General features: G+C 47.4%; 1 protein-coding gene across 1 annotated transcript in view; it reads left to right on the forward strand.

Annotated features, from left to right (window-relative positions):
• LOC138510183 (hippocampus abundant transcript-like protein 1) overlaps positions 1–26,013 on the forward strand; it is a 1,300,033-nt gene that overhangs the window by 576,692 nt on the left and 697,328 nt on the right. Inside the window, exon 6 of the mRNA XM_069625669.1 lies at positions 21,949–22,167. Within this exon, the coding sequence (XP_069481770.1) occupies positions 21,949–22,167 (219 nt within the window). The remainder of the gene's footprint in view (positions 1–21,948; positions 22,168–26,013) is intronic.

Below are 26,013 nucleotides of genomic sequence, written 5' to 3' on the forward strand. Positions count from 1 at the left end.
TGGAGAGACGTCAGGCTAAAAGGACCAGAGACGTTAGTTTACCACATAATTGTAGTACAGTAAGTTAGTCTGCAATACTATGCTGATGCAGTTTCGTTTTCTGAATGCAAATTAATGAATCTTCTGACAACATTCATTATCTAACTCTGGAAGATTATCTACTGGGCTACCCTTAAGCTATTGTAGAACTAGAAACAGTTCCCTGGGCTTGGATTTAGTTGCCTCAATCCTAGCATTAACATTAGCTTCCTTAGCCTTCAACAAGATGTTTTTGAAGGTCTTCACAGAAGCCATACAGGCATCAAGAGCTGCATCGGTTGGGTTTTTGCACCAAAAGGCGTTTAGCTTTCCTTTTAGCTGCCCTACAGAGAGCACCTCTGGAGAGAACCACAGATTAAACAAGGTTGGCTTTTTTTGAATTGATTGTTTAAATGGTGCTAACAACTCATATGTCTGAGGGCCTTCCTTAGGGATGACTTAAAGTTGTCAAGTGACACATCAGTGTCCAAGGAAGGTAAACCTGGAGAAACAGCTGAGGCAAAATCCTCTCAAGAACATTGTCGTCCCAGTCGCTCACACCATTAGCTCCTGCCTATTGGCTCTCAAATACAAGTATCTCTTGCTAACATAAAGGTTGGAGACCTCTGATCTAGAAGTACAGTTGTCACTACTTTTAAGCACCTTAAAAGTTCCTGACTTGAATACACAGTCTCACATCTGCTTGTATTTATTCTCTGGGAGAAATGGCTTTGGAAAACTGCCACCTTGGAGTTGAAGCCTCAGTCCTGCAGCTTGTTCAAAAATTAAGTGCATACCTTTGTTGACTCCTGACCCAGTCGTCACTATTACTTTGATGACAAGGATAATATCACATTGGTGACTTTTAACAACTTAAACTCCTTTACAAATAATCCAGTATGTATATCATTGATTTCTCTTTTGCTAACCCTCCCTGCCATAGTTTCTATCGACCCTCCCAATCTTTTTGCTTTGTTTTATAACCTATTCTGACAATTTGAGGGGATTAAAACCTTAAGCTTCACTTTGCCTGCCTTTTTCTCATTTTGTTATGGGTAAACTGACCCGTCCTTAAAATGCAGAGCAATGGGGATACTTGTGTATCTCCCTAGCCTTTTGCACTTGGGATTTTTGATTACTTTTATATGTGCCTAAAGACAAGGTGGTGGCAGCAATTATATTTTTAGCATGTGTGAGTTATTTCTAGTGTGCACATTCACGTTTACCACTTATGGCTCCTAAATTAACCAGGCCATGGGATTTTCGCTTGTTCTTTAGCCATATTGTTGTTTGGCCTTCTCCCTGCCTTCCCAGGTCAGGAAATCCCATTTAAGGTCATGCAATTTCCCAGAAAACTGCAGCTTTCACAGTCTAGTGATGCCTTTGTGTGTGTGTGGCCCAGGAAGGACTGTCTGGTCCCAATCCACATCTGTGGTGCCAAATAGTCTGCGGTGTGGGGCATAAGTGCAACCAATAGTTGTCCCTGATGGGACAACTTCTGGGTGTTTGTGAAAATCTTTACCATTGGTGGGCTTGGACTTGCTTCCAGAGTGGATTTTGGAATAGAAGAGGACTCCTGCAACCCGTTTTAGCCAGGAATCCCTTGTAGAAGAACAGCCGACTGAAGATCAGAAGAAGACTACCAAAGAGGCCTGGCATCCCTTCCTACATCTGGCCCAGTGAAGCCCTGTTGGACTACCTGATCTGCGAAGGTCCCGTCTGGTGTTGCAACCCCTGGACTGGTGGGACCAACCAGTCTCAACACATTCTTCAGGATCCAGACGTCCTGAGCCTTCAGAAGTTGTCCTGGACCTCCCAGTGGACTATCCAGCTCTCCAGTGTGCTACCTCACTAGAACTGTTGCCGTTCCGCATTTGCACTTGGAACTTTGTTGGTTGGCAGCATGTGGTATAAGTCGCCTTCCTGCTGAATTTCAGCCTCCTAGCCTTAAGGGATCCTGTCCTGGAAGGACTTCTGCAACAGCGACTGGAAGGACACCTGCCTTTTTCTGTATGCAGTGGCTGTCACTGGAACTTGCCTTACCCCGTCCTGTGAAGTGTTCTGAAGAGGGCTGCATCAGTGAATCTTTCATTTCTTCATCGCCAAAGTTTGCACTATGTTTCTGGACCCGACCAGAATAATTCTTGCACCAGCAGCTCCTGGACGCCTCTCACCAGATCAACGGTGGAAAAACAAACCTCCAGCGACCACCCTATCCCCCCCACCCCCTCCCAAACCCATTAACCAATCAAGTCATCTGGGAAAATCAGTCAGGGGGATAAATAAACGCATGTCTCTTGCATCCTTCCATTCCACTGTCTTTTGGTCTTTGAACCTAAAGGTAAGAACGCATTTGACTTCTCCAGCATTGAATCTTACTTGGATTCACATACTTATGAATATTCCCCGTCATCAGGCTGAGAATCCTCAGTGATATTAAAGCAGTTTTGCTTTAAAGCCTTAAAAAACTGCTCGTCACTTACATAGCCCATTACTGTCACTTTGGGTCATAATGCCCAAACCATTGACATTCGTTCTACTTAGCTCCACCCCTGGTGGCCATCTTCAGATTTTTACTGCATGTTTACCGGCAGCAGGGATCTGTTGCTGGTTAAGATCCGGACCATCGAGGGGTCTTCTAACCGTGTAGAACTTATTTGTGAGGTCTCCTTCTCTTGATGATGGTGGATGCTACCAAGAAGAGTGCGTTTAGGTCCTGTGCCAAGTGCAGCCTAAATAACGTTATTGTGTACTAATGGTGTACAATGTGCATTCATTGCCTACCATCTGGACCGTGAAGTGGACCCGCTACTCCATCTGCCAAGCTTTCTCCTTGAAAACTAGGAAGGACTGCAGATGAACTCCTCTAGATTGCCAATGCTACCCATCACCTGTGAGTCAGTGTGAAGTCCTGCAGAGTTCCATCCTCTCCCCAGTGATCTTCAGTCTATGCATGGAGTGACTGGGAGCACTCCTAGCCTCACACAACATCCACTATTATGCTGTGGACTCCATCAACTCCATCAAGGACATTGAAACCTGTCTCTGATCCAGTCTTGGATTTCCATTGTATACTTGACCCCCTCCTAGACTGAATTCCTACTCCTCACCAACAACACAGAACACCCAGACATACAGACCTGGCTATCAACCATGAACCCCGAGGGCTTCAAACCCGAGCTCTCCTCCTGCACCAAGTCCCTCGGGTTCCACATCAACAAACACTTCTTCCCCAAGACGCACATAGCTAAAATATTACGGTATCAGTATCTGTGGAAATTTAAGGCCTTCGTCCCTCCGGACAACTTATGAGCCACCTATCCCACCTGGATGGGGGCAATGCCCTGCTCGAATGCCTCCTGTCATCCCTTGTGCCCATGAGAAGTGTCCTACACGTGGCTGGATGCCTCCTCAAGGGTCTACGCAGATAGAACCACATCACCCCGGCACTCATCGACCTTTACTGACTCCCACTGCACGCCTGAATCACCTTCGAAGTCTTGCTGCATCATGTATAAGGCAGTCGCCCTCAAGTCACCCAGCTACCTCGCGGAGAAACTCAGTATCTCCGGGAAACAGTGGGCCCCCACGCTCCGGCAATTAAGAAAATAAATCAAGACCCACCTCTTCAGAGTCTCTCCTCCTCTCACCTAGGCCATCACATCACCCCCTGTGCCAGCTGACTTGTGAGACGCCATCCTCCCTTCTCTTCTCCGCCACCCTGTACAGCTGTACCCCTCCTCTGTGCGCCTCTGCATCCCCCCACTGTATATCTGTCCTTTTGTTAACTCTGAAAAGCACTCCATTATGTATCTGTACTGTTGTATACCACTGTAAAGCACTCCATTGTTTCTTAAAGCTAGGTCTACGCTCAATAAATACAATACTAATAATGGAGGAAGGTGACACAGTACACAGTCATGCTTCTGCCAGGGTCGGCAGGCCTGAGCAGAAAACTACCTCTCCAGGGCTATAAGCTGTCCTTTCATTGTTAAACAAACTTGAATATTCATCTATAACCTAAAACAAGTGATACATTATTGTTCATTTCAATAACTTTTCATAGATACCAAGCTAAGTGCTAGATCAAAATGAGGTATGACTAACCTCAGATGTATGTTGATTCACAGGGGTAGTGTTACGCTCACCTGGCTCCCACAGAGGCGTCGATCTGGACTGGACTGCTGCGGTCTCCACCAATGTGATGCGTAGGGCCGAGATGACGGACTGGACTGGCCCACCTAGCTTCGTTTGTTTGGCCCGTAGGAATATTCTTCTGCAAGTGGAGAAAGGGAATTAACCACCCGTGGAGTTGAACGTAAATCCCCCCCACCCCGCTGTTCTCTGCACTGATCACCTTGGATGTTCCCTCTTATAGTCTCACCTGATGATTTGAAAAGATGAGCTCGCCATCCTGCATTGAGCGCAGGGGCGCGTAGATAACCAGTTGCTTCACTGGCTCGAAGGAATTGGTGAGTTCCAGGACAATATTGACTGCGATATTCCAAGCAAGACGCCGTAAGTATGTAGTTCGTAAGAGTTCAAATGCCTGACTTTCACTCTTGTCCGATTCCTTGCAGGTTGCAGCTTGACCCTACTGAAGAGTTCCTCGAGGCAACCGGTAATGTTCTGGTAAGGATTTGTATTATCCAACACAGTTCGATAAAATAATGTCCATATGTAACCTGTTGCTTTCTCCCTTATTCAGCCGCTGAGAGAAAGTATGAAGTCTCAGGGAATAATGCCTCTGGCGGTAAAATCAGGTAAGTCTCTTGTGGTGAGGAGGGTTCCCCTTGTTAGTCCCTTGTTTCACCTTGCTGTCCTTTTTGTTTCCCCTTAGGGGCCGGGGTTCGGCTAGGATGCAGTGGAAGCTGCGCCGACCCGTGAAGAATAGTACCCCCGGTGGTAAAATCAGGTAAGTCTATGGGGGGGTAGTCGTATTCCTCTGTGTATTCCCTTGGCTCACCTTGCTGTTCTTGTCTTCTCCTTAGGTGCCGGAGTGCGGCGGTAACATGCAGGAGGATGCAGTGAAATGTGAAGATGCTGCGAAGGCCGGTGAGTTCAGCGCGGCTCTGCAGCAGGTGAGCGAACGCGCATAAAATAACTTTTCTTCCAGCTCGAAGGCGCGATGGATCGGGAATTCAGGTAAGGATCAAAGGTATTGCTCTTGTTCTACCCTTTTCTCCTTCTTTCTCCCTTTTTCTAGGAGCTCCAAATTCGAGGCGGGCGTGGCAGAAGACTGGATGCAGACTTGCAGGCACGGTGAGCGTTACGCTGCTGGATGCAGAATAACGCGAAGCGTGTGCTGCTCTTCGGGCGTGGTTTAAATAGCCTCCAAAGTAGTCCCAGGTAAGTATTCCTCCCCAGCCCCACCCGAGTAAAAAAATAGTCCCTAGGTAAAATAGTCCCTTCCAAGCCTCCTTTGGCTTGGAGCTCTTGCAGCATGGTCTGCATCAGGTAAGTTTGCAGCATGGTCTGCATCAGGTAAGTTTTAATCTATGAGCCTGGCGCTATGGCGCCAGCACTGACTCTCTCCATATGAGCCTGGCGCCATAGGCGCCAGGACTGTAGCCAAATAGCCCCTAGCGGGGGTTGTTGGGCTTGCTTGGGGTAACTTGATGCCTGCTTCCGGGGTTGCTGGTCTTGGTCTGGGTCCCCGGGGGTAGGCATCATGACAGGTAGAGTCTTACCTGTAATTAAGTAAATGCTATACTTCTAAGTCCCGTCCCCTTTCCTCCATACTTGTGGGACATACCGTCCTTTGGGACAAGACCGGAGCACTTTTGTAAAAAGCATCAAAAAATGTGTGTCCTTCTATTTTTACACTGGGTACTGCACATGGCCGTAACCTCGCACTCCTGAGCTCTGCTCCGCGGATCGCCCTTCAGTCCTTTTCTCCGTGCGGTCGGGGCTTGATGCACTTGCATCACTGGGAAATCTTTTCTTTATTCCCTTTGTCCTTCCTCCCTGCTCCGGTTCCACGGTCACTTGGTCCTCCGTCTATGCCGGAGCGTCTGGGATTTGTGTCCTGTTCTTCATGCGAACGTTGCTTCGCCAGGGCGGATCCCCATTCTCCCTGCTTGGAGTGTCTGGGCCCGGCCCATCATTGGGACTTGCGTTTCTATTGCGATTCTCTCTGTCCAAGCACTCCAACGTTGTCTTCTTCGGTGGGAGGAAGTGTTTCAGCGCGTTCCTCCTCCTCATTTCCAGCTTCTCATTGACCACAAGAAGAGACGCCCGGTAAGTTCTTTACTTTTTAGGGCGCCCCGGCCAGGGGACTCCTTCCTGGGGTCTTCAAGGTCCGGGAGGGATGAGTAGCTCTGTTACCAGGGGTTCCCCTGAGGTGCCTCGTAGGCCTAATAGGCGCACCACAGTTTTCTCTGAGGGTTCCCATGACGGACCTGCCAAAACCAGACTAGGTTCTGGGGATCACCTGTTAGGTGCTAAAGGTCAGCCCTGTTCACCTGCCGGTCTGGATTCCGCAGTGCGCTCCGAGGTCTCCATATCTGGAGCTTTCCACACAGACACCGTGGTACGCCCTGAGGTCTCTGTTTCTGGAGCTTTCTGTACCGAGCCACAGCAATGAGGCCCTTCTCGAGGGGGCTGCCCTTACCGGGGTGAAACCCGAGGTTCCTCTTCTTGAGGCTAAGGTCTGTACCGCCAAAATCGAGAGACCTGCTTTGAAGGTCTTGTGTGTGAGGTGGATTCCTCAACATTCCTGCGCTCAGTGTTGCGGTGATACCGGTTCTGTCGAGGGGGCAAAGAGTGTGGTCATAGACCGTAACTCCTTCATTACCACCTCCAAGATGTCCAGTAAGCAGCAGAGACCTCCCAGTACCGGCTCTGCCGAGGATCCTTGTTACAAGGCTCAGGTGTTGCTTAAGTCCCTTGACCCGCCTGAGGAGACAATTGCCTCATCTACACATGTGACGCAGTTCTCTTCAGGTGTCTACAAAGTGGGGGCCCAACCCTCATCGTCCATGGTGGCCATTTTGGATACTTCCCTTACACCTACTCTCATGACGTCGGGTGCTGGGAACCTTCTTTTCGTGGTTGAGCAGCGGTTTCCACCTCATGTGGAATGCAATAATCTGTTGCCCTTCTTATGACTGGCGCGCTTGGACGCCGCTGCCTCTTACTGTCTCGCTTCCTCCTGCTTCTGCTCCACTGGTCTATGTGGACCCGGTCTGTGGCGGTCCTACCTGGCACCCATCCTCATTGCGTTCGTGGGGGGCTATGCCCCTTAAGAGCGGCCTCTGCCCGCCCCAGCGCCTAAACCTTCATCAGAGGATGTGTTTTTTGGGGAATTTCAGAGGCTCATGCACTCTGACCCCATGAAGAAGTATTTTACTGGGCTTTTCAAGGAAATATACCCTGAACCTCCTGTTCTACCTTCCGCCTGGCTGTTCCTACACGCCCTGTAGTGGTGCCACCTCTTCTTCTTGGCCCAGCTCCGGCTCTTCCTCCTCTACCTCCGTTGTTCCCCTTAGAGAAAACACTGGCAGAGCGGGATAGCACTTTAAAACCTGAGGCGGACCAGGCATCTGTTTCCAATTCGCCGGATGACCATGAAACAGATCAGGATAGCGATGAGCAGCCCCGCTCTGTCAGAGCATTCCATGACCGGGTCCTGGATATGATGGCCCTCCTTGATATTCCAGTACCTGAGGCCCCCGCCCCACAGGGAGCATTTACCCTGTCACCTCAAGAGTGCACCGGCCTGTTCCTCCAAAAGGACGTTTTGGCTGAGGCCCGTAAGGTCTGGGATAAGCCTCACACTGGGCTACATGTCAATAAAAGAGTTGACGCTCTATACAGACTTCACACCTCCGAGGTGATAGCCTTGTCGTCTTGTCCGCTCCCTTCCTCTATGCTGGTGGCTGCGGCCACGCTTCAATCCAAGCCGGCCTCTGCAACCTCGGCGGCTGCGGCTCAGGTTCTGTCCAAGGAAGACAAGATTCTGGACTCCTTGGGCAAGAAAGTCTTTGCCAATTCAGCACTCCATCTTCATCAAGCGAACACCGAGCTCATCCTGGCAGTAGCTAATCTGAGGCTGTGGAAAGAGTTGGCCGATTTCCAGGAGTGTATTCCTGTGGATAGGCTAGATGACTTTAAGGCCGGTTTGTCAATCGCCAGGGTGTTGGCACAGGATCTGCTGGAAGCTGCGGCACACCACGTAGATACCTCAGCTCGAGGCCTTATGGTGGGAATTGACACCTCCCGCCAGGCATGGTTCCATGCAACAAAGTTTTCGAAGGAGGTGCAAGACAAGGTTCTGGACCTTCTTTCGATGGCATGGAATTGTTTCATTATTTTAGGGATGAGGAACTTAAAAAGACTAAGGCAAGCACCCAAACTGCCAAATCTTTGTCTGTCCTGGCGAAGGCGCCATCTAAGGCCCCTTCTAGACAGAGGTCAGGGTCTCAGACTCGATCCTTCTCTGGCTTCAAGGGGTTTCAGGACCGCCGTGCGCTCTGAACTGAAGCTCCGGTTTGCGGCACCCGTCGAAAGCAACAACGACAAGGTGGTCTATTTTTCTCTTGGCCATCAGCCTCCTCTCCAGGGTCAGGTAGTCAGTCTCCCTGCCGACAAATTTGCCGAATGATATTTTTCTCAGCTTCGGTAACGTAATGCTCGGTTCTGTGTATTCATCGAATTTCTTCGAATTTCCTGTGAAATTTCTTCAAGTACTCAACGAAATGGCCTCCTCATCGGCTCAATCTACTTCTCGGTCCGGTTTAAAAAAAATGCCGTGACCGCGGGGCTAAGATGTCCATGACGGACCCACACAGAGTCTGTCTGTGGTGCCTAGGGGCAGAGCATTTGTGTTCCGAATGCAACAAATACATGTCGATGACGGCCAAGGCCTTGACTGGGCGCAGAGGGAATTTGGAGAGGGGTAAGCCTCAGAAATCCATTACCCCATCCAAACGCAAATCATCCGACGAGTCGAGGCCTTCGTCTCCTTGTCATAAAAAACCCAAACACTCCCGATGACATTCTTGAAGTGGATCGCATCATTTGTCGTCTTCGAGGCATGACAAGAAAAGGCGCCATAGGTCGCCGTCCACTTCCTAGTCTAGTTCACCTGAAAGGGTAGTTTGCCCCTCGAAACACAGTACCCCAGCACAGTGGGAGGAATTCAGAAAGAGTATTTTAAAGGTGTTCGAGAACGCAGCCTTGCCTCCATAGAAGACACCTAGAGGCGATACTCCAGACGAATCACTGGGGAAGCACAAGAGCCGTGTGTCCTCAACCTTTGCTATGGAAACTCCTCGAGAGCGTGCTAAACCCTCAAGTCGAGAGAGAGTCTCCGTGACGTACAAGAAGTCCTCACTATAAACCCATACAATATCTGTATTGGCTTCAAAAGTTCAGTCACTGATCTGCTGTTTAATTATTCGCATTGCTCGTCACATATGTTTCACACACTGTTCTCTTCAGATTGCCCTATATAATGTTGCTGCTTGCAACGTAAGCTGTAACATAGACCGGTCTGGTATCAGTATCCCCGATTTACCGGCTGTGCTGACTTTACTGGTGCTTCTTTGTTGTAGGAAGAAAGGTCAGTACCACAGCGGCAAACGCTCCTCCTCGCCTTGGTTATCGACGCAGGAGAGCCTCAGTTACCTCTGACACAAAATGCAGATTTCTTCAGCTTTAATTACAGGTCTTCCGTTTCTTATCCTCGAAGGCTCATGAAAAGAATGTTCTTTCTCTGAAAAGGTCAAGGGCACTTCCCTCCTTGCAACCCTCCCTGGTCTTGCCGTCTTTCTCCTCCTGTTAAACTGCCATCTTGGAACTGCTGCTTCCTCGTGTGCTTTGCCTTGGCCAGAGTGTGCTTTCGTGCTCCACCTTTTATCCATTTGGGGAGGTGTGATGGAAATCAGGTGTGTGAGTAATGATCAGTAATTGCCTGACTGCCTGAACATTGTTTTGGGACGTGTCAGGTATATGGTTCGGGTGTTAGTCAGTTTTCTGTCATAGTGAGCTGTCTGTGAGAAAGTGTTAATGTTGGGAAAGGGGAGTGGGCGGGGGGAGTTAGTTCCTAAGAATCCTACCTGGTCGGATGAGGAAAAGGTGTAATAGGGAAGGGGATACCGCGTCTCGCCCGCCGGTGTCCTTCTTGCACTCCCCGAAGACCCATCATCCAGGTGATCCTCCTGCACTGGTTCACCCCCTGGAACTGGATCCAAAAGAGATGGCCATGTCCTGGCCACCTGGATGACAGATCCTCGGGGACTAGGGGGTGAGACACCTTCAGGTTTCGCCCATACCCTTCCCTTATGCGAGGTGGGCACGACTCGTCTTTGTCCAGGTCCTTCACTTTTAAGACCTGGGAAAGGACAGGGATAAGATGTATCTAAGGACTCTTGCATATTCCACTGGTCTCTAAGGGTTGACTATAATCTTATGGGTATATTAGGTCTTGTGGGAGGGTCATGAGGTTTTGTTTCTTCCCAATCCCATATTGGGGAATTTTGGGAATAGTAATTAGAATGGCAGCAGTCCTGGGGTGAATATTCTCTAAGATGGGGTTTCCTGCTAAAGAGTGGAAAACGTAGGGTAGTCTTGGCCTACAATGACTTCTTCAGGGATTCCATAAATGATGGCTGAAGAAATTAGATATGACTCGCCCCTGATGGTAAGGTATACAGGTATCTTAGGGTAAATTTTGTTATCCCCATGTACACATGCAACTCTAACTAGGGTAGCATTTTCGAGATCCGTTGTGGTGACCAAGTCAGCTCTTATGGTGGTTTGCTTGCTACCCAAGTCAATTAAGGCTTTCACTTGCCTCCCATTTACCCAGGCCTTTTCATATGTGAAGTGAGCCGAAGATTGACACAAACATATGCTGAAAGTTTCCAGATCCTCTTCTGGTTCTTCCCACTATTCTCCTTTTAAACAGCGTATTTCCATAGGTTCTTCTCGCAAGTTCTTTGTATAGTGTGTGGCCAGATGACCAGTTTCACTACATGAAAAGCAGCTAGCGGGGGTGCGGGGGTCTGCTATCTTTTGGGTTCCTCCATTTTACTTTACTTGTTTGTTTTTACTGTCAGGTCTTTTACCTTTCTTCCATTCTTTCATTTTATGTGACCCTCCTTGTTTGTCTACTTCCTGGGGTTTGGGTCGGTGAGTAGTTTTGTAATCTTTTCGTTCCTTACCTCGATGTACCAAGTGGAAGTGTTTGGCTGCATCTGAGTGATTTTGGTCAGTCTCAATGGCCATGGTTAGGGTAGGTCTGTTTAATTGTAATACTGCCTTTTGCAAAAAAGGCGGTATCGAATTGGTGAATTGTTCTAAAGTAATAATTTCTACCAATTCTTCCATTGTTTTGGGATTAGTCCACAGAGCGATGTTATTTTTAATACATTCACCCATTTCAATCAAGGATGGGGTTCTCCAGGATTTAATCTAATGGCCCTTAATAAAAAGTTACAGGTTTGGCCTACTATTTTCAATAGTCCTTCTTGTATGGATGTAAAGGTGGCTCCCTGGGCAAGATTAAGTAGTTGGTAGGTGGTTTGTAGTTCCCCTTTTAACAGGGGCCCTAAGTAACATCTCTTTAGATTTTCTTCCCATCCTAACTGCTTGCCTAATCATTCAAAATTCAGAAGGAAGTTCCCTAGATCTTCTCCTTCTGGGTATGGCTGAAGTATCCCCTGTGGTAATAGAGGTCTGGCCTGTAACTCAACCAATTTCATCAAGTTTTCTTGAAGTCTAGCTTCAGCCTGAATTTGATGGGTAGCCAGCTGGGCCATGACATCGGCTAGGTCCCCCATTTCTACCGGTGGGGTAAGGGTTCCTTCTGTGTTTTTTATGAATCGGAAAAGAAACGGGTCTCGACTCTTTCGGATACGGTTTTGAAGTCGTCTGACCCTTCTGAGTCTGATTCTGCTGCAGGAGATGTCTTAAATAGATTGGTCTCTAACCCTGATGGACCCAGGACTGATGGTTACTGGGTACAAACAAAAGGTTCGGAAGGGGGAGGTTTTAGGGCACTATGTCTAATAACGGTGTAGGCTGGCCGGGTTTTCAATATTTTTTTGTTCCATTATTGGATATTCTAATGAGAGATTTGAAGTGTGTCTAATAATACTTGGATTTTGAAAAACAAGTCTTGTTGACCAGTCGGGACGTGTAGCGGTGAGAGCAAAACCTCTTTTATGAGTGGATACACAGTCAGAGTCAAGGAGTTTAACAATTCTATTTTCCCCTTCTGGTGGTACAATAATTATCAGCATGGATTCTCAATTTGTATCAATTGAGTCACATCCCATTCCTGACATCACATGTAAGGAAGGCTTGGCATCACAGTAAGACAGACACAAGTGATCACAGTTCAAGGGTGTTTATTGAACTTCAACAAGGGTATGATTAACGCCCATCTCATCCTAAATCTACAGATGGGTGCAAGCTACGACCATCAAATAGTAATGTATTCCTAGTGGTGCCTTGTCAAAATTAAAGGGCCTATACAAAAAAAACAATTGCCAAGCCTTACCTCTAAATACAAATAGTGTGGGGGTAGGGTTTATGAAAAAGAAAGAAGTATTCACAAAAATAATGTGCCAGGATGTTCAGGCCGTTGGCCTCCCTTCCCCACCTATTCAGCACGGGGCAAGGCGGTTCACTCAAGCGGCTCTGGCTTCTTTGGAACGAGGATACAGTTCATTCGCTAGCATCAGGGCCTTCGATGCCCAAGTCTCTTTACTTACCAAAGTCTCTTGATTCATAGGGCCTGATGTACCAAAACAAACAAAGTTTTTTTTCCTCTTACAAGTACTCAATTCAGATGATTCGCTCTTTACCCTGGACCCCCCTCCACCAGACTCAGATCCCTTTAATACAACAATCTTTACTTTGTATCCCCCTCTTCCGGGCTCAGATCCCCTTTTACAATGTTCACAGAATATTCTTTCTCAGGTGACTCGCAGTTCACCCCGGATCCCACTCAGTCTGGCTCACATCCCTCCTCTTACACAATTGGTCTTCCTCAGCCGGGTTCCGACCAATTTCAATTAGTATCAGCTATCGAAGACTTTTGAAAGTGCACAGGGTTTAGCTTGACCTGTTGCTGGACCACTTTGATTTCACAATTTCTTTTTTTTTTTTTTTTACAAACGCCAGCTCTCAGTTGGATACCTAACCGCTGAATGAGCACCCACGTGGTGCCGGACCACTCTGTTTACGTTATCTTTCTTGGCTTCAAAATTTCAGTCACTCATCTGCTGTTTAATCATTTGCGTTGCTCGTCACATACGCTTCACACACTGCTGTCTTCAGATTTCTCTATAAAATGTTGGTGCTTGCAACCCTGGCTCTAGCACAGAATGGTCTGGTATCGGTCTCCCCGACTCATCGGCTGTGCTGACTTTACTGGCGGTGCTTTGTTGTAGGAACCACGGATAGTACAGCAGCGGCAAATGCTCCTCCCTGCCTTGGTTATTGACGCGGGAGATCCTTGGGTACCTTCGACCCACAGTGCAGGTTTCTTCAGCTTTAATTTCAGGTCTTAAGTTTCTTTTCATCGAAGGCTCATGAAAATAACGGTCTTTCTCTGAAAATGTCAAGGGCACTTCCCTCCTTGTAACCTTCACAGGTCTTGCCGTCTTTCTCCTCTTTTTAAACTGCCATGTTGGAACTGCTGCTTCCTCGTGTACTTTGCCTTGCCCAGAGTGTGTTTTCTTGCTCCGTCTTTTATCCGTGCGGGGAAGTGTGATGGAAGTCAGGTGTGTGCAATGATCAGTAATTGCCTGACCATTGTTTTGGGACATGTCAGGTATCCGGCTCGGGTGTTAGTGCATTTTCTCTCATAGAGAGCTGTCCGTGAGAAAGTGTTTGTTTTGGGAAAGGGGGTGAGGGGCCGAGTTCCTAAGTATCCTACCTGGTAGAATGGGAAAAAGCTGTTAGGCATTGGGATACTGCGTCTCGACGTCCGGTGTCCCACTTACACTCTCCGACGACCCCTCATCCAGGTGATCCTCCCGCACTGGTCCACCCCCAGGCACTGGATCCGCAAGGGATGTCCGTGTTCTGGCCACCTGGATGATAGATCCCCGGGATCTAGTGGGTGAAACACCTTCAGGTTTCTCACACCAGCAACATGCATCGGGCGCCCCGTGGCCATCATAAGAAACACTCATCTTCATGGTGACGGGTCGCGGACAAACGCAACCGCGTGATGCCGGTGCGTGGCCATCTTAGAATGTGAAGTCGAATCTCTATACACAATTAATGGTGGTAATGGCAATGTCGGCTAATCCCTAAGACTCCAGAATCCGCCACCTAACTGCCAAGCCTAGTCATGGAACCTGTATACTGCCCCTTTACCACTTGTATACTTGCATTAAAGCTACACTGGCAGATCCAGTCTGCTCACACGCTAACACCCAATGCAGTTGTAATACTATCCACATGGCCATATATCAGGTAGTGTAAACTGACTCTCGCAATCTGTGATTGGTGTTTGTAACCCATCTCATTATGCCTTGGGGGGGGGGGTGGTCCATAAGGGTCTCCCGGGAGGATCCTGTTCACAATCTGAGATCTATTATCCATCCCATCCTGGTGTTATCCCATGGCCACTGTAAGGATCTCACAGTGGCAACAGTAAAGACAGACACAAGTGATCACAGTTCAAGGGTGTTCATTAAACTGTAAATGCACGGTGGAAAAACATCTAACCGAAAGCTAAATCTAAGATAGGAGCAAGCGTCGATAATCAAATGAAAAATAAGGCTTCCTTGTGGCGTCTCGTCAAAGTAAAAGGCTTATACTAAAAATAAATATTGCCAAATCCTTAACTAATTACAGAAAGAGCGTGGGATAGGGTTTTCAATAAAGAAAGAAGTGTTCACATATATTAAGTCAGGATGTGATTGCCAGGGGTCGGTCTTCCTCACATTTTGAGCACAAGACAAGGTGAATCTCCTGAGCACAGTAAACGTTTGAGCTTTCCCAGCACGAGCAGACAGTCCGTTCCAGTTAACAGGTTCTTGGATGGTTACGTCTCTTTTCAATAAAATTCTCTTACTTTCGAGGGCCTGATGTATGCAACAGAACAAACAAATGAAAAGTCCCTTTCCAAATGAACGTTGGGGGTGATGACCTTCCACCCCCTGGATCTCCCTCGGTCGGGCTCTGATCATAATGCCAAGGGAGACCATCCACTTCCCCAGGCCTTACATTCACACGTCAGAGGCGGCCGTTCTAGGCGGTGCTGCTTGACGTGGTACAGATCAGTGTAGAGCCCTTTCCTCTAAACTCGCAGCGGTGCAGCAGGTAGACCTGCCGCAAGGCTTCCAGCACCTCAGTCTTTCGCGCCCCTCGCCATGACTGATCTTTGGCGGCGCAGTTGCTGAAGGGAAGGTCGTCAGCGTTTTTCGCAGACCTGGTCAACCCAGGGGATATTTTATTTGCTGATTTACGTCTGCAGCAGCTTTGGCAGTGCCTCACTGAGCATATCTGCTATTACATGCTCAGAGCTCCGTTGGGCTCCTAGCAGTATTCCCTGGTAAGCTCCTTGACATCTTTTTCCTCAAAATACGGTGCTCTTGCTCAATTCTGTTTTTTTAAAACTATTTGTTAGTAAAATGCCAATCACAAAGTCACATATTATGGATAACGGGGCTAATCATACAGATCTGCTCACTGCGACTGCCTGTGGCTCTGGGCCACCACTTCCTGTTAACCTTTCCACTGCCTTAGTCAGAGTGGAATCCTCTCTACAGTTCTTCATCTCCTGTTCTTTGCGGGAGTGGTAGTCATCTGTTGGAAGTCCTGACACTAAGTGCTAAAAGCAGACAAAGGCTTCAGAAAGATCATCTACTGCCATTAATAAAGTCTACAAGAATGATTCCCCCTCCCTCCCACATATATGCAGTTACCGAACAGGGTGCTTTTTTCTCATGATGTTCATGGGGGGGTAAATGGGGCGCCATTAGACAGTAAGGGCCTGGATAAATCAGAAAGCTATGTGCATTCCGATATCTCCATCTCGGTCCAAAAAACCAGGGGAGTGCTCAGGAGAAGTCAACCCTGAAGGTTCTGTCAAGGGGCCTGGTGATTCCAATACTTCAGTAAATTGGTTACTTCTTTTGGAATACTTGTTGCGGGAACTTGCTGCATGCCTAAACGTTGAGGATTTCTATGCTTGGGTTGTTTCTTTAGGACCCAAAATGCTTGCGCAACTCCCGTCTAACTTGGAGAAGTCCAGCCAAACTGAGCTTAAAGGAGACTAAAAGTTCCCTCAAATTCTCCATATTCAGAACAGGGTCCATCAGGGCTGCCAAACCTGTTTCAAAGTGTTCTCACACAAAGGAATGATTTTGCAGGCGAAGGTAGCCAAGCCTGTTCTTAGCCTAGTTGGTGAAGCTCCTACTGGTGATACTCTTCTTCCTACTAAACGTGCTACTTCATCTGATCCTTTAGTTTTGAAGGATATTTGCATTAAAAAATCAACTATGGCAAGCCATTCGTATCCCAGTCTAAGGAGTTTTGCTATGGACTCCAGAAACATTATCACCAATGTGGACAAGTCGAGGGAATATGAATAAAGGGAGGCACTTAAGAACAAAATCCTAGCCTGGCTCATGGGCTATAACTGTGTCAGAACTAAAGACTTGAGTCCTTCGTAGGATACAGATTAAATACTGGTGTTCCACTGACAACACTGATTGTATTTTTATTGGATGTGGTTTAAGTAGTCTACCCTTGTTTTTGAACAAAATCACACATTTCTGGAATACGTCCTATTTTACTAAGTTAAGAATGATTTTGAATTGACATGTTTCATATGATTATGTATGCTCTGCGTAATTGTTCTCCTTTATCCTCTTTTTGATGTATTCCAACAAGCCTGACATTTTGTGTGCATATTTGTTTCGTTTCTGTATTTTTTGTCTTGATGTTTGCCAGCGCACTGAGGCCTACAGGTGTGTTGCGCTATATAAGAAATAAATCAAATCAAAACGTATCAAATCAATCCTTCTTGCACATGTTCAACAAAACAAACAGATTTTTCCTTTCCAATGGATTTTGGCTGATATCGTTTCACCCCTCGATCTCCCTCGGCCGGGCTCGGATCCAAATGCCAAGGGAGACCATCCACTTCCACTGCTGTTACAATACTTCATGCATTCACAAATCTTCATGTCTTTTTAAACAGCTCCTCAGGCGTTGCCCCTCTTTGTCAGCCTCCCTCTGCCGGGTTCACTCTTGCCAACTTTTGAATGAACTGTGGGTGATTACTTTTCACCCCTGGATCTCCCTCGGTTGGGCTCGGATCAAGTCACCACGCTGTTCATGAGGTGAGACTTCAGGCTTCGTCCCGTCTTGTTAGTGTCTCTCTGCCGGGTTCACTATTTCTAACCTATGCAACGCACTATTCATGCACTAATTTCATCAAGCAGGGTTCATTTCCCTTCGCTTCACCATCCTCAATCGGTCAAAGACTTTCGACTGTATGGAGTATTGTACAAGACACCCCTATGACCACTTTGACCCCTTTTGCCTTTTCCTAAAGCCTTCTGGTTACTGTAGTCTCTACCATTGGGTAATCGCCCAGCGTTTCCTACGTGAGCACCCACATGGTGCCGGACTCCTTTTTGCTAGCTTTCCCCTTTCTCTATCAACCGGTCTTCAAGCCTTTCACAGTTCAAATTAGCCATTTGCTACTTTTCGTTAAACACAGTTCTGTTTCTTATCGACCCTCGACTCGCCATCTGTGATGAAACGCTTGGATTTTTTTCTTTTTGGAGCCAAGGTTGGTACCACCGAGACAAGCGTCTCTTCCCGGCTTGGTAATCAGCAGAGGAGGGTTGCTGTACCATTGACATCTGCTGCATCACATACTGGCTATTGTTCATGCCTGCAGAGGTTTCACTGGCCTTGATTGGAAAGGGCAAGGTCGCTTCTCTCCTCATCCGCTCGGTATACGCCGTCTTTCTCCTCCTCTAAGAACTGCCATGCTGAGTTAGCCCTCACGTCCCGCAGTTTGCCTTGCTCGACCTGTGCTCTCGGGCTCCACCTTTTATCCCTGTTGGGAAGGGAAAGGGTCACCATGTCTGTGTGTGTGATTCTGGTCAATTGCCTGACTTTGTCTGACCCTTATATTGGGACAGGTCAGGTAGACGGCTCTGGTGTTAGTATGTTGTCTTTCATGTTGTGCGAAGTGTTTGTGTTGTAAAAGGGGGTGGAGTGTGAGAAACCTGAAGGTATTCTCCCAGGTGGAGCCCAGGAATCCCTTATCCAGGTGGCCAGGACATGGCAATCGCTGTTGGATCCAGTTCCTGGGGGTACACCAATGGGGGAGGATCACCTAAGTGAGAGAGACCGGGGCTATGCTTGGGAGAATATCCAAGGTGAGGCGCGATACTGTACCCAGGAGGAAGAAGAGGATGAAATCCCTGAGGCCTTCGTAGGTTACAATACTTCTGCCTCCCCCCTCCCATTAAATCTCTCCTACCCAGATCAAATAAACCCTCCATACAAGACCCACCCTCTGAGATCTCTAACCCGCTTGCATCCCATCCAAACAACCCTGGACATTCTTTTCCACATTCCTCTGGTTATTTTGTGCCGAACACCCAATCTACTAAGACAGAACACTACTGTTCCTACAATCCACTATGTTCTGTTCTCCATCCCGGTCATTCTCGTCCATTTCACAAACCTTCCCTATCCCGTCCCGTAGGATACTCTGACACTCCAACCCCTCACTGTTCCAATACGAAGACTATAATTTCTGACACCAACACGTTTCCCCGATGTAGAAAACACCAGACTTGTGATAAAACGGTTTACCTGACCTGTCCCGACACAAGGGTCAGGCAAAGTCAGGCAATTGACTTAAATCACACACACCCGATGTCCCTTTCTTTTCCCCATAGGGATCAAAATTGGAGCAAGAGAGCACAGTACAAGCAAGGCAAACTGCATGACGAGACAGCTATCCAGTGCAAGAGGAGGAGAAAGGCGGCGAATATCGGGAGGCTGACAAGGAGAGGCATGACCTTGCCCTTTTCGACGCATACCCACAAAACCTCTGCAGAGGGAATCGTAAGACCGAGGAGAATAGCCCAAGTGTGCTGCAACAGGTGTCAACGGTACATGGAGCGTGTCGACGCTGATAAGCGGGAGTGAGGGAACCGCCTGCTACCATGGTACCGGCCTTGACTCCAGCGAATAAGAAAGCCAAGCGGTTCATCACAGCCGGTGAGTCGAGGGGAGAGCCGATAAGAGCGGGGCTGTGGCGGATGAAAGACGCAAAGTGGCAAAATGAACGAAGTTCAAAAGAACTCTAAAAGTGTTAAGGGGAGACCAGTTGCAGAGGGAACCGGCACCACTTGGGTGCTTCCTCGAGGAAACTCTGGTTGATCCCCATGTGAATGAAACTACAGAAACCAGAAGGTCTAGGAGAGCCGCCAAGATGGGTCAAAGTGATCATACAGGAGGTATAGCAAAATCCCTTTACAGTCGAAAGCCTTTGATCTACACACTGTTAAGAGAAATAAGGGAAGTGAATCCCGCTAAAGAGAAGAGAAAACGATGCAAATGAATTCCACAAGTATTGAACTGTGTAAAAGAAATGTGTAAGTAACAAGAAGTCTGCGCCCAGAAGAGGGTGACCTTGGGGGGAGCCACTATCAGCCTAATTGGGACTCAAAGTAAACCCGGTGGAGGGAGGCTAACAGTCGAGAGGGGTCGGAGCCCGGCAGATGGGAATCCAAGGGTGAAAAGTTGTCTCCCCAAATATTGGCGAAAGTAAAAGCCAGCAAGGAAAGCAGAAGTAAGGAGGGATGCCAATGAGACGGGGCAAAGTGTGAAGTCCCAAGAAAGTGTTGACAACTGTGTACCCAACCCAGGGATGTCCACTGGAACTGTTTAAAAGACATTAAGATTTGTGAAGGAGAAAAGCCATAGTGAGCCCGATCGAAAGGGGCTTAATGATTCAAGAGGGGTCCGCGCCCAGAAGAGGGGATCCCAAGGGTGAATAATCCTCACTCTAAGTAAAAGAAGGAAACAAACTTTCATTTGTTCAAGGGACTTTGGTTAAACTTTGTTTTGGAATGTGACAGGTCCTTAAAAGCGAAAGAACATAGTTATCCGGGGGGCTGATATCATTAAGGAACTTTCGAGGGATTTGCGCCCGGAAGAGGGGAATCCCGGGGTGAAAGTCGGCACCCAAAGCCCATGGAAAAGAGACTGTGGATTTCTTTTGTTATTTGAACATGTCCGGTCCTTGAAGGCAAGAGACTGTCAAGTGAAATGAGACTTGGCCAACAACAGCCCTGTTAACTGGAACGGAACTGTCATTTCGTGCTGGGGAGCGCTCAAGCGAATACTGTTCTCCCAGATCGAACCTTACCCTGTGCTCCAAAGGTGGGGAAGAGAGACCAGGGCTACCGTCCCCTAACATATTATTTGAGAACACTTCTTTCTTTTCTTAAAAACTATACCACACCCTTTTTGTATTAGTTGTAAGGTTTGGCAATAGGTTTTAGTATAGGCCCTTTTTATTTGACACAGCATCACTAGGACTGTCTTATTTTTCATTTGATGGTCGATGCTTGCTCCCATCTTAGATTTAGGTTTCGATTAGGAGTTTTTCCAACCCGCATACAGCTTTCATTGTTCGAAAAACACCCTTGAACTGTGATCACTTGTGTCTGTCTTACTTGTTGCCACCATGAGTTCCTTACAGGGGGCAGTGTTTTAGAATATCCTACGTGGTAGGATAGGAAAAGGTGTTCTCCGAAGGGTTGGGCACCGCATCACACCCGTCGGTGTCCGACTCCCCAAGAACTGCCCATCCAGGTGATCCTCCCTCACTGTTCCACCCCCAGGAACTGGATTCAATGGCGATGGCCGTGTCCTGGCCATCTGGATAACAGATCCCCGGGGACTAGCTAGGGAGACACCTTCAGGTTTCTGACACCCCATGTGGGTCATTTACCTACATTTAACCATGGCATCCTCTAGTGGGGACAGCAATCCCTCCACTTACATCAACCTATTTTCACAGATTCTAAACATACCAGATAGGGTCTTCAAGAAGCACATACGGTCCCAATCACAGTTCATCCCCCGTTGGGTGAGTGAGTCTAGCTGATCAAGCCATACTATTTCTCTCTGTAGTAATTTTCTCTGCAGATCTCCCCCTCTGTTGAACTGTGAGACTTGTTCAAGAATCACACACTTGAACTGTGCTTCATTGTGTTTGGCCTCCACAAAGTGGATTGCCACTGGGGACCTAAGACCCTTCATTCTGATGTTGATTTAAGTTCGATCCACCGGACCTTCACTTTCTGTGTTGTCATGCCCACATAATAGTACCTAAAAGGGCACCTCTGGGCATATACTGCATTTGTAGAGTCAGAAGTGCATGAGTGTCTCAGATCGTTTTTTCTGCCTGAATGAATCAGTGTGATCTTATTACCTCTGATGATGTTCCCACTGTGCTGGCAGTTTCCACAGGGTCGTGTTCCTGTGTGACGTGCAATAGGTCTATTACGTGATGCTGTTTCTGCCCTCACCAGCGTGTTACGCAGTGCCTGGCTGTTCCTGTATGCAAATGTTGGTAACTCAGGAAATAGTCTATGTAAAACTGGGTCTATTCGCATCATGCCCCCGTTCTGCTTAATCACCTTTTTTACCCTGGCGTTCTGTAAAGAGTGCATCGTGACAAATACTAGGGATGGGCTGGCTGTTTACAAGTTTCAATGAGAACATTTGTTGGTTACTGTAAGTGAATGTATGCCTTCTCACAAGTAATTTAGCTCCTTGCTAGATTATTTATTTCTTATGATGGTACCTTTTTTGTAAATGCGTTTAATATCTTATTGATGTATTGTAATTTCATGCTCTAAAAGACTAAACCCAGCAGGTATGATTTATTAATTACTCTTGTTGTTTCTATCTAAGGTATCTGCAACATTTGCAGCTAGTTTAGTAACTAGCCCTGCTATTGGAGCGTACCTTTCTGAAAGCTACGGTAACAGCATGGTAGTACTTGTCGCTACAGTGGTAGCTCTCGTGGACATCTGCTTCATATTGCTTGCTGTCCCAGAATCTCTTCCTGAGAAGATAAGGCCAGCTTCATGGGGAGCACCTATTTCATGGGAGCAAGCAGACCCCTTTGCGGTAAGGAGATTTTTGGAATTTGATTTCTTTAAGACAGAAACGCATCTTTTGGTTATATCTGTAATTTACCTTTTTGTGAATATTTAGGAACTTGAGTTTCTACCCTAAATTAGCCAGGGTATTCCAGATATGTGCCCCTTGCTCACTGTACTTAGAGAGGCACAGCTTGATGAGGCTCATCAAGGGGAAACGCTTGTTTGGGGTTGCTGTTGGGTTCTCTTTTTCAGTGGACAATTGCCTAGCATTTTAGTGCTGGACTACCCAATTGGGTGGGACCAGACTGATATGCAAATAGATATTTCTCCTCTGTGAAAGGTATAGTGAGCTAAAATGTTTTGCATGCTCCCGAGTGGCGACCTTCCCATAGAACAGGTTATTTGGCTGTGTTCGTTCTTGGTAGAGGTGCTCCCAGAAATCTTTTGTGAATGGAATTGAATCAGGTCTGTCCTAGTAAATGGCTTTAAAAACCTAGTTGATCGCAGTGTGTTCAGTGTGACTAGACCAGAGCAGAGCTGAGCCAGTGAATTTCAGCCCAGAGTCTCTCTTCTCTCTTTACTGCCAGGAGGCAGTCCTTAAAAACCCAGTTGATCGCAGAGCGCGCAGTGTGCACAGTGTGTTCCGTGTTCCCATGGGCTCCGAGGTTCTGAGGGGCTCCTGACTGCCATCCGAAGCCTGTTTGCTTCTCATCGCTGACCTCGCACTTCATTGAAGGTACGCTTTCTCCCTATTTTTTTTTTTTGGGCTGTTAAAGCATCGCCTCAGTATGCGTGGACTGCGTAGCGGGAAACTCTTGGGATAAAGCTATGATCTGTCTGGGGTGCTCGAGGAAGGAAGTAACACTACTCCTTTCGCCTCCATAAATACGGATGCTCAGGTGGCTGTCTGTTACCGAAAAATCAGAACAAACCAGTGCATTCTGACAGCCACGGCAAACTCCAATTCCATCCAATGGCCTGGGTGGATCTGGTTTTTCTCTGCACTTCCAGGCATTTTTAGGGCCCAAACACATTGTGAGGGCTCTTGTTCACTCACCCACGTGGACCCAGAAGTTCTGCCGGAATGTGCAGATTCTAACTTAATTTCTGATGTTTCAATCTTGGTACATGTACTTTCCTCGTAACTGGCTAAAAGGGTCCATCTTTCTCTGGTGGTTTCTACACAGCCACAACATACAGCTCTAGCTGCCCCGAGCGCAAACTGGAGGAGGTCCACTTTTACAGATCTTCTCTGACCTTTACGCCAGTTTTTTTCTATCAGGATGTTGACTTTCCCTTAGACTCCCATAGCTCTTTGAATCACGCAGATGCGCAAAGATTTTTTGATCAGCCGGGTCCTAACTTTTCAAACTGCTTGTCTCCTATGTCTCATAACGCTCCAATATGATCAGCGAACTTTGTCATTGTCTCTAGCCCAAGCTCCACAGGGTGGTCAGGATGTACCTGTTATTGATGCTTTTCCCTTTCCGGTGCTATCGAGGATCCTTGACTCCATGATTAGAAGCCATGACCTAAACACTTTCTGAACTGCGGGAGGTTCGCTCTGTATTGAAGGGTTTATCTGAGAAAGTCAACTTTATTGAAGGTTTTTTAACCGTGCTGGGAATGACTGAATCTATTTGTGCTAAATGTTTTGGAGGGTCTGATCACAAAGTTGTAATCCTTGTTGCTTGTCAAACATCCTTCATTGTACTACCTGCTGAGAATGGGATGGGGGCGACTTAGATCGATTGTCTGATAAAACTACCCTTATGTCAGCAGTGGGGGTACAACCAATTTCATCAGATGGCTATAACTGTTCCCCCTTAGCCAGTAACTGTGTTGCCCTAATTTTAAGTGTTAATTCTACTGAGGTTGCTGTAGATGCGGAAATGGCCCCTGCCTCACTCTCTTCGCTTCTTCAAGAAATGGGGGCTAAAAATAAAAGAAAGACCAAAAAGGCAAATTTACTACCAGCTCAGAATAAAAAAAGCCCTTTAAATGTCTTACTCTCGACTAAAGCACAGACAGACGTCTTCTCTGAAGATTGTGATGCTTTGGGTTTATCTGTTGCTGAGACAACTGTCCCAGTCACTACATATAAACCGAAACTGGTAGTTAACCGCAAAAAATGGGAAGGGCACTATGAAACATGCTCCTATTGGCTCTGTAAATAGGAGCAAATCATTAATAACAACTTATTTAAAACCTAAATCTAAAGTTACCACTGCTGAATCCTTGGACTTAATATTGATTTCTATCTACTCAGCTGGGGTTGAGGATGATGAGAATCTACCTTCCCACCAGGCAAAAGTTGTCTCCTTAGTTGCAACGCTAGCTGTTGCTAAGGGGTATGAGAGAGAGTATTTCATCTACTTCAGCGCCTGTATCAGCTCTGGTGGCTTTACAACCAACAGCTCCAATCTTCATTCCATCGTACCTAAAATCTCCAGTCTCAGTGGATGAATCACCACATTTTTATACATTAGAAGCTAGGAGAAGGCTAGCACTTCAGCCTCCGCAGTCGAGTGCTTTGGAATCTAATCAACATCGTGCCCCCAAAGGTCCAAACAAGGCTCCTATTTTTTTTTTTTTATCAAAGACTTTATTTGATTTTAAACATGAATAAACATTACACATATCTATACATTATAGGGAGAGGAAAGGGGGGGATAAAACAACTTCAGGGAAAGGAAGGGGAAGGGAAATATGGGGCCTTAGCCCACGGGACCATCATGTCTTCGATAAGGGAGCACATGAAACAGCTTGTGCGTGCCGGGTTCGCCAACCCGGCGTCGCCTCGCCCACTCAGTTCAACCTGTTTGTTACCTCTCGTCGGAGGCTTAGCCGTCCTCTTCCCATCTCTGCCAAATTTTGTCTGCTTTTTGCGGGCATCCCCTCGCTGCATACACCCTGCGTTCCATTATCACACAGATGTCCACGTCTGTGACCCATTGGTCATAACAGGGTGTTCTCTCTGATCCCCATAGCTGCGCAATGTTCCTTCTGAGGACTGCTGTTGCGGTCGACCAGAGTAGTTTCTCATAGCGGGTCAGATCACTTTCGTTGGAAATGCCTAACAGGAGCTGGGCCGGTCCACTTTGTACTGGCTTGCCTATGACTCGGGAGAGTTTGTCACAGCATTTCCTCCATAGTTGCTGTATTTTGTCGCATTCCCATATGATATGAAAGAAAGTTCCCTCCTCCCGTTTGCAGCGTTGGCATTGCGCATCCGGGGTTCTGCCCCATCGGAAGAGTGCCACTCTAGGGTAGTAGATGCGGTGTAGGATTTTGAGTTGGACGAGTCGAAGTCTCGATGAGATGGCAACTTCCCGGGGATACATCAAGGCCTCTGTCCAGTCCTCGGGTTGAAGTGGGCCCACGTCGCGCTCCCACTTAGCTTTTAGGCTGGTCAGTTCGGGCGTGGCAAAGGCTGTGATAACTTGGTACATGGTTGAGGTGACTTTCCGCTGTATTTGATCCTGAACAATGTTGCGTTCCAGCGGGGTGCACTCTGGAATATCGTTGAAGATCTGCCGGTGTGCGTGCACTGCATGTTTCAGTTGAGTATAGTGGTATACCTCAGAAGGACGGAGGGCGAATTCAGAGTTCAGTGTTTCAAACGGGGCCATTGTCCCTTCCCTTATTACTTCTCCGACTCTGGCAATACCGCTTCAGGCCATTTGGGTAGCTTCTGTATTTCGGGGAGAAGGCTGTTGTTCCACAGAGGCTGAGCTAGAGTCAGTTTTGCATCCCATCCTATGTAGCGGTGTGCTTCAGTCCAGATGCGTGTGATATGAGTGTCCATGTTGAGAGCTGGTGTGCGGCATCGACCGTGATACAGGAGTTCCAAGGGTGAGGTTCCACACTG

This window comes from Ambystoma mexicanum, chromosome 6p (genome assembly GCF_040938575.1).
Source record: "Ambystoma mexicanum isolate Mex_15411 chromosome 6p, UKY_AmexF1_1, whole genome shotgun sequence".
Lineage (NCBI taxonomy): Eukaryota > Metazoa > Chordata > Amphibia > Caudata > Ambystomatidae > Ambystoma > Ambystoma mexicanum.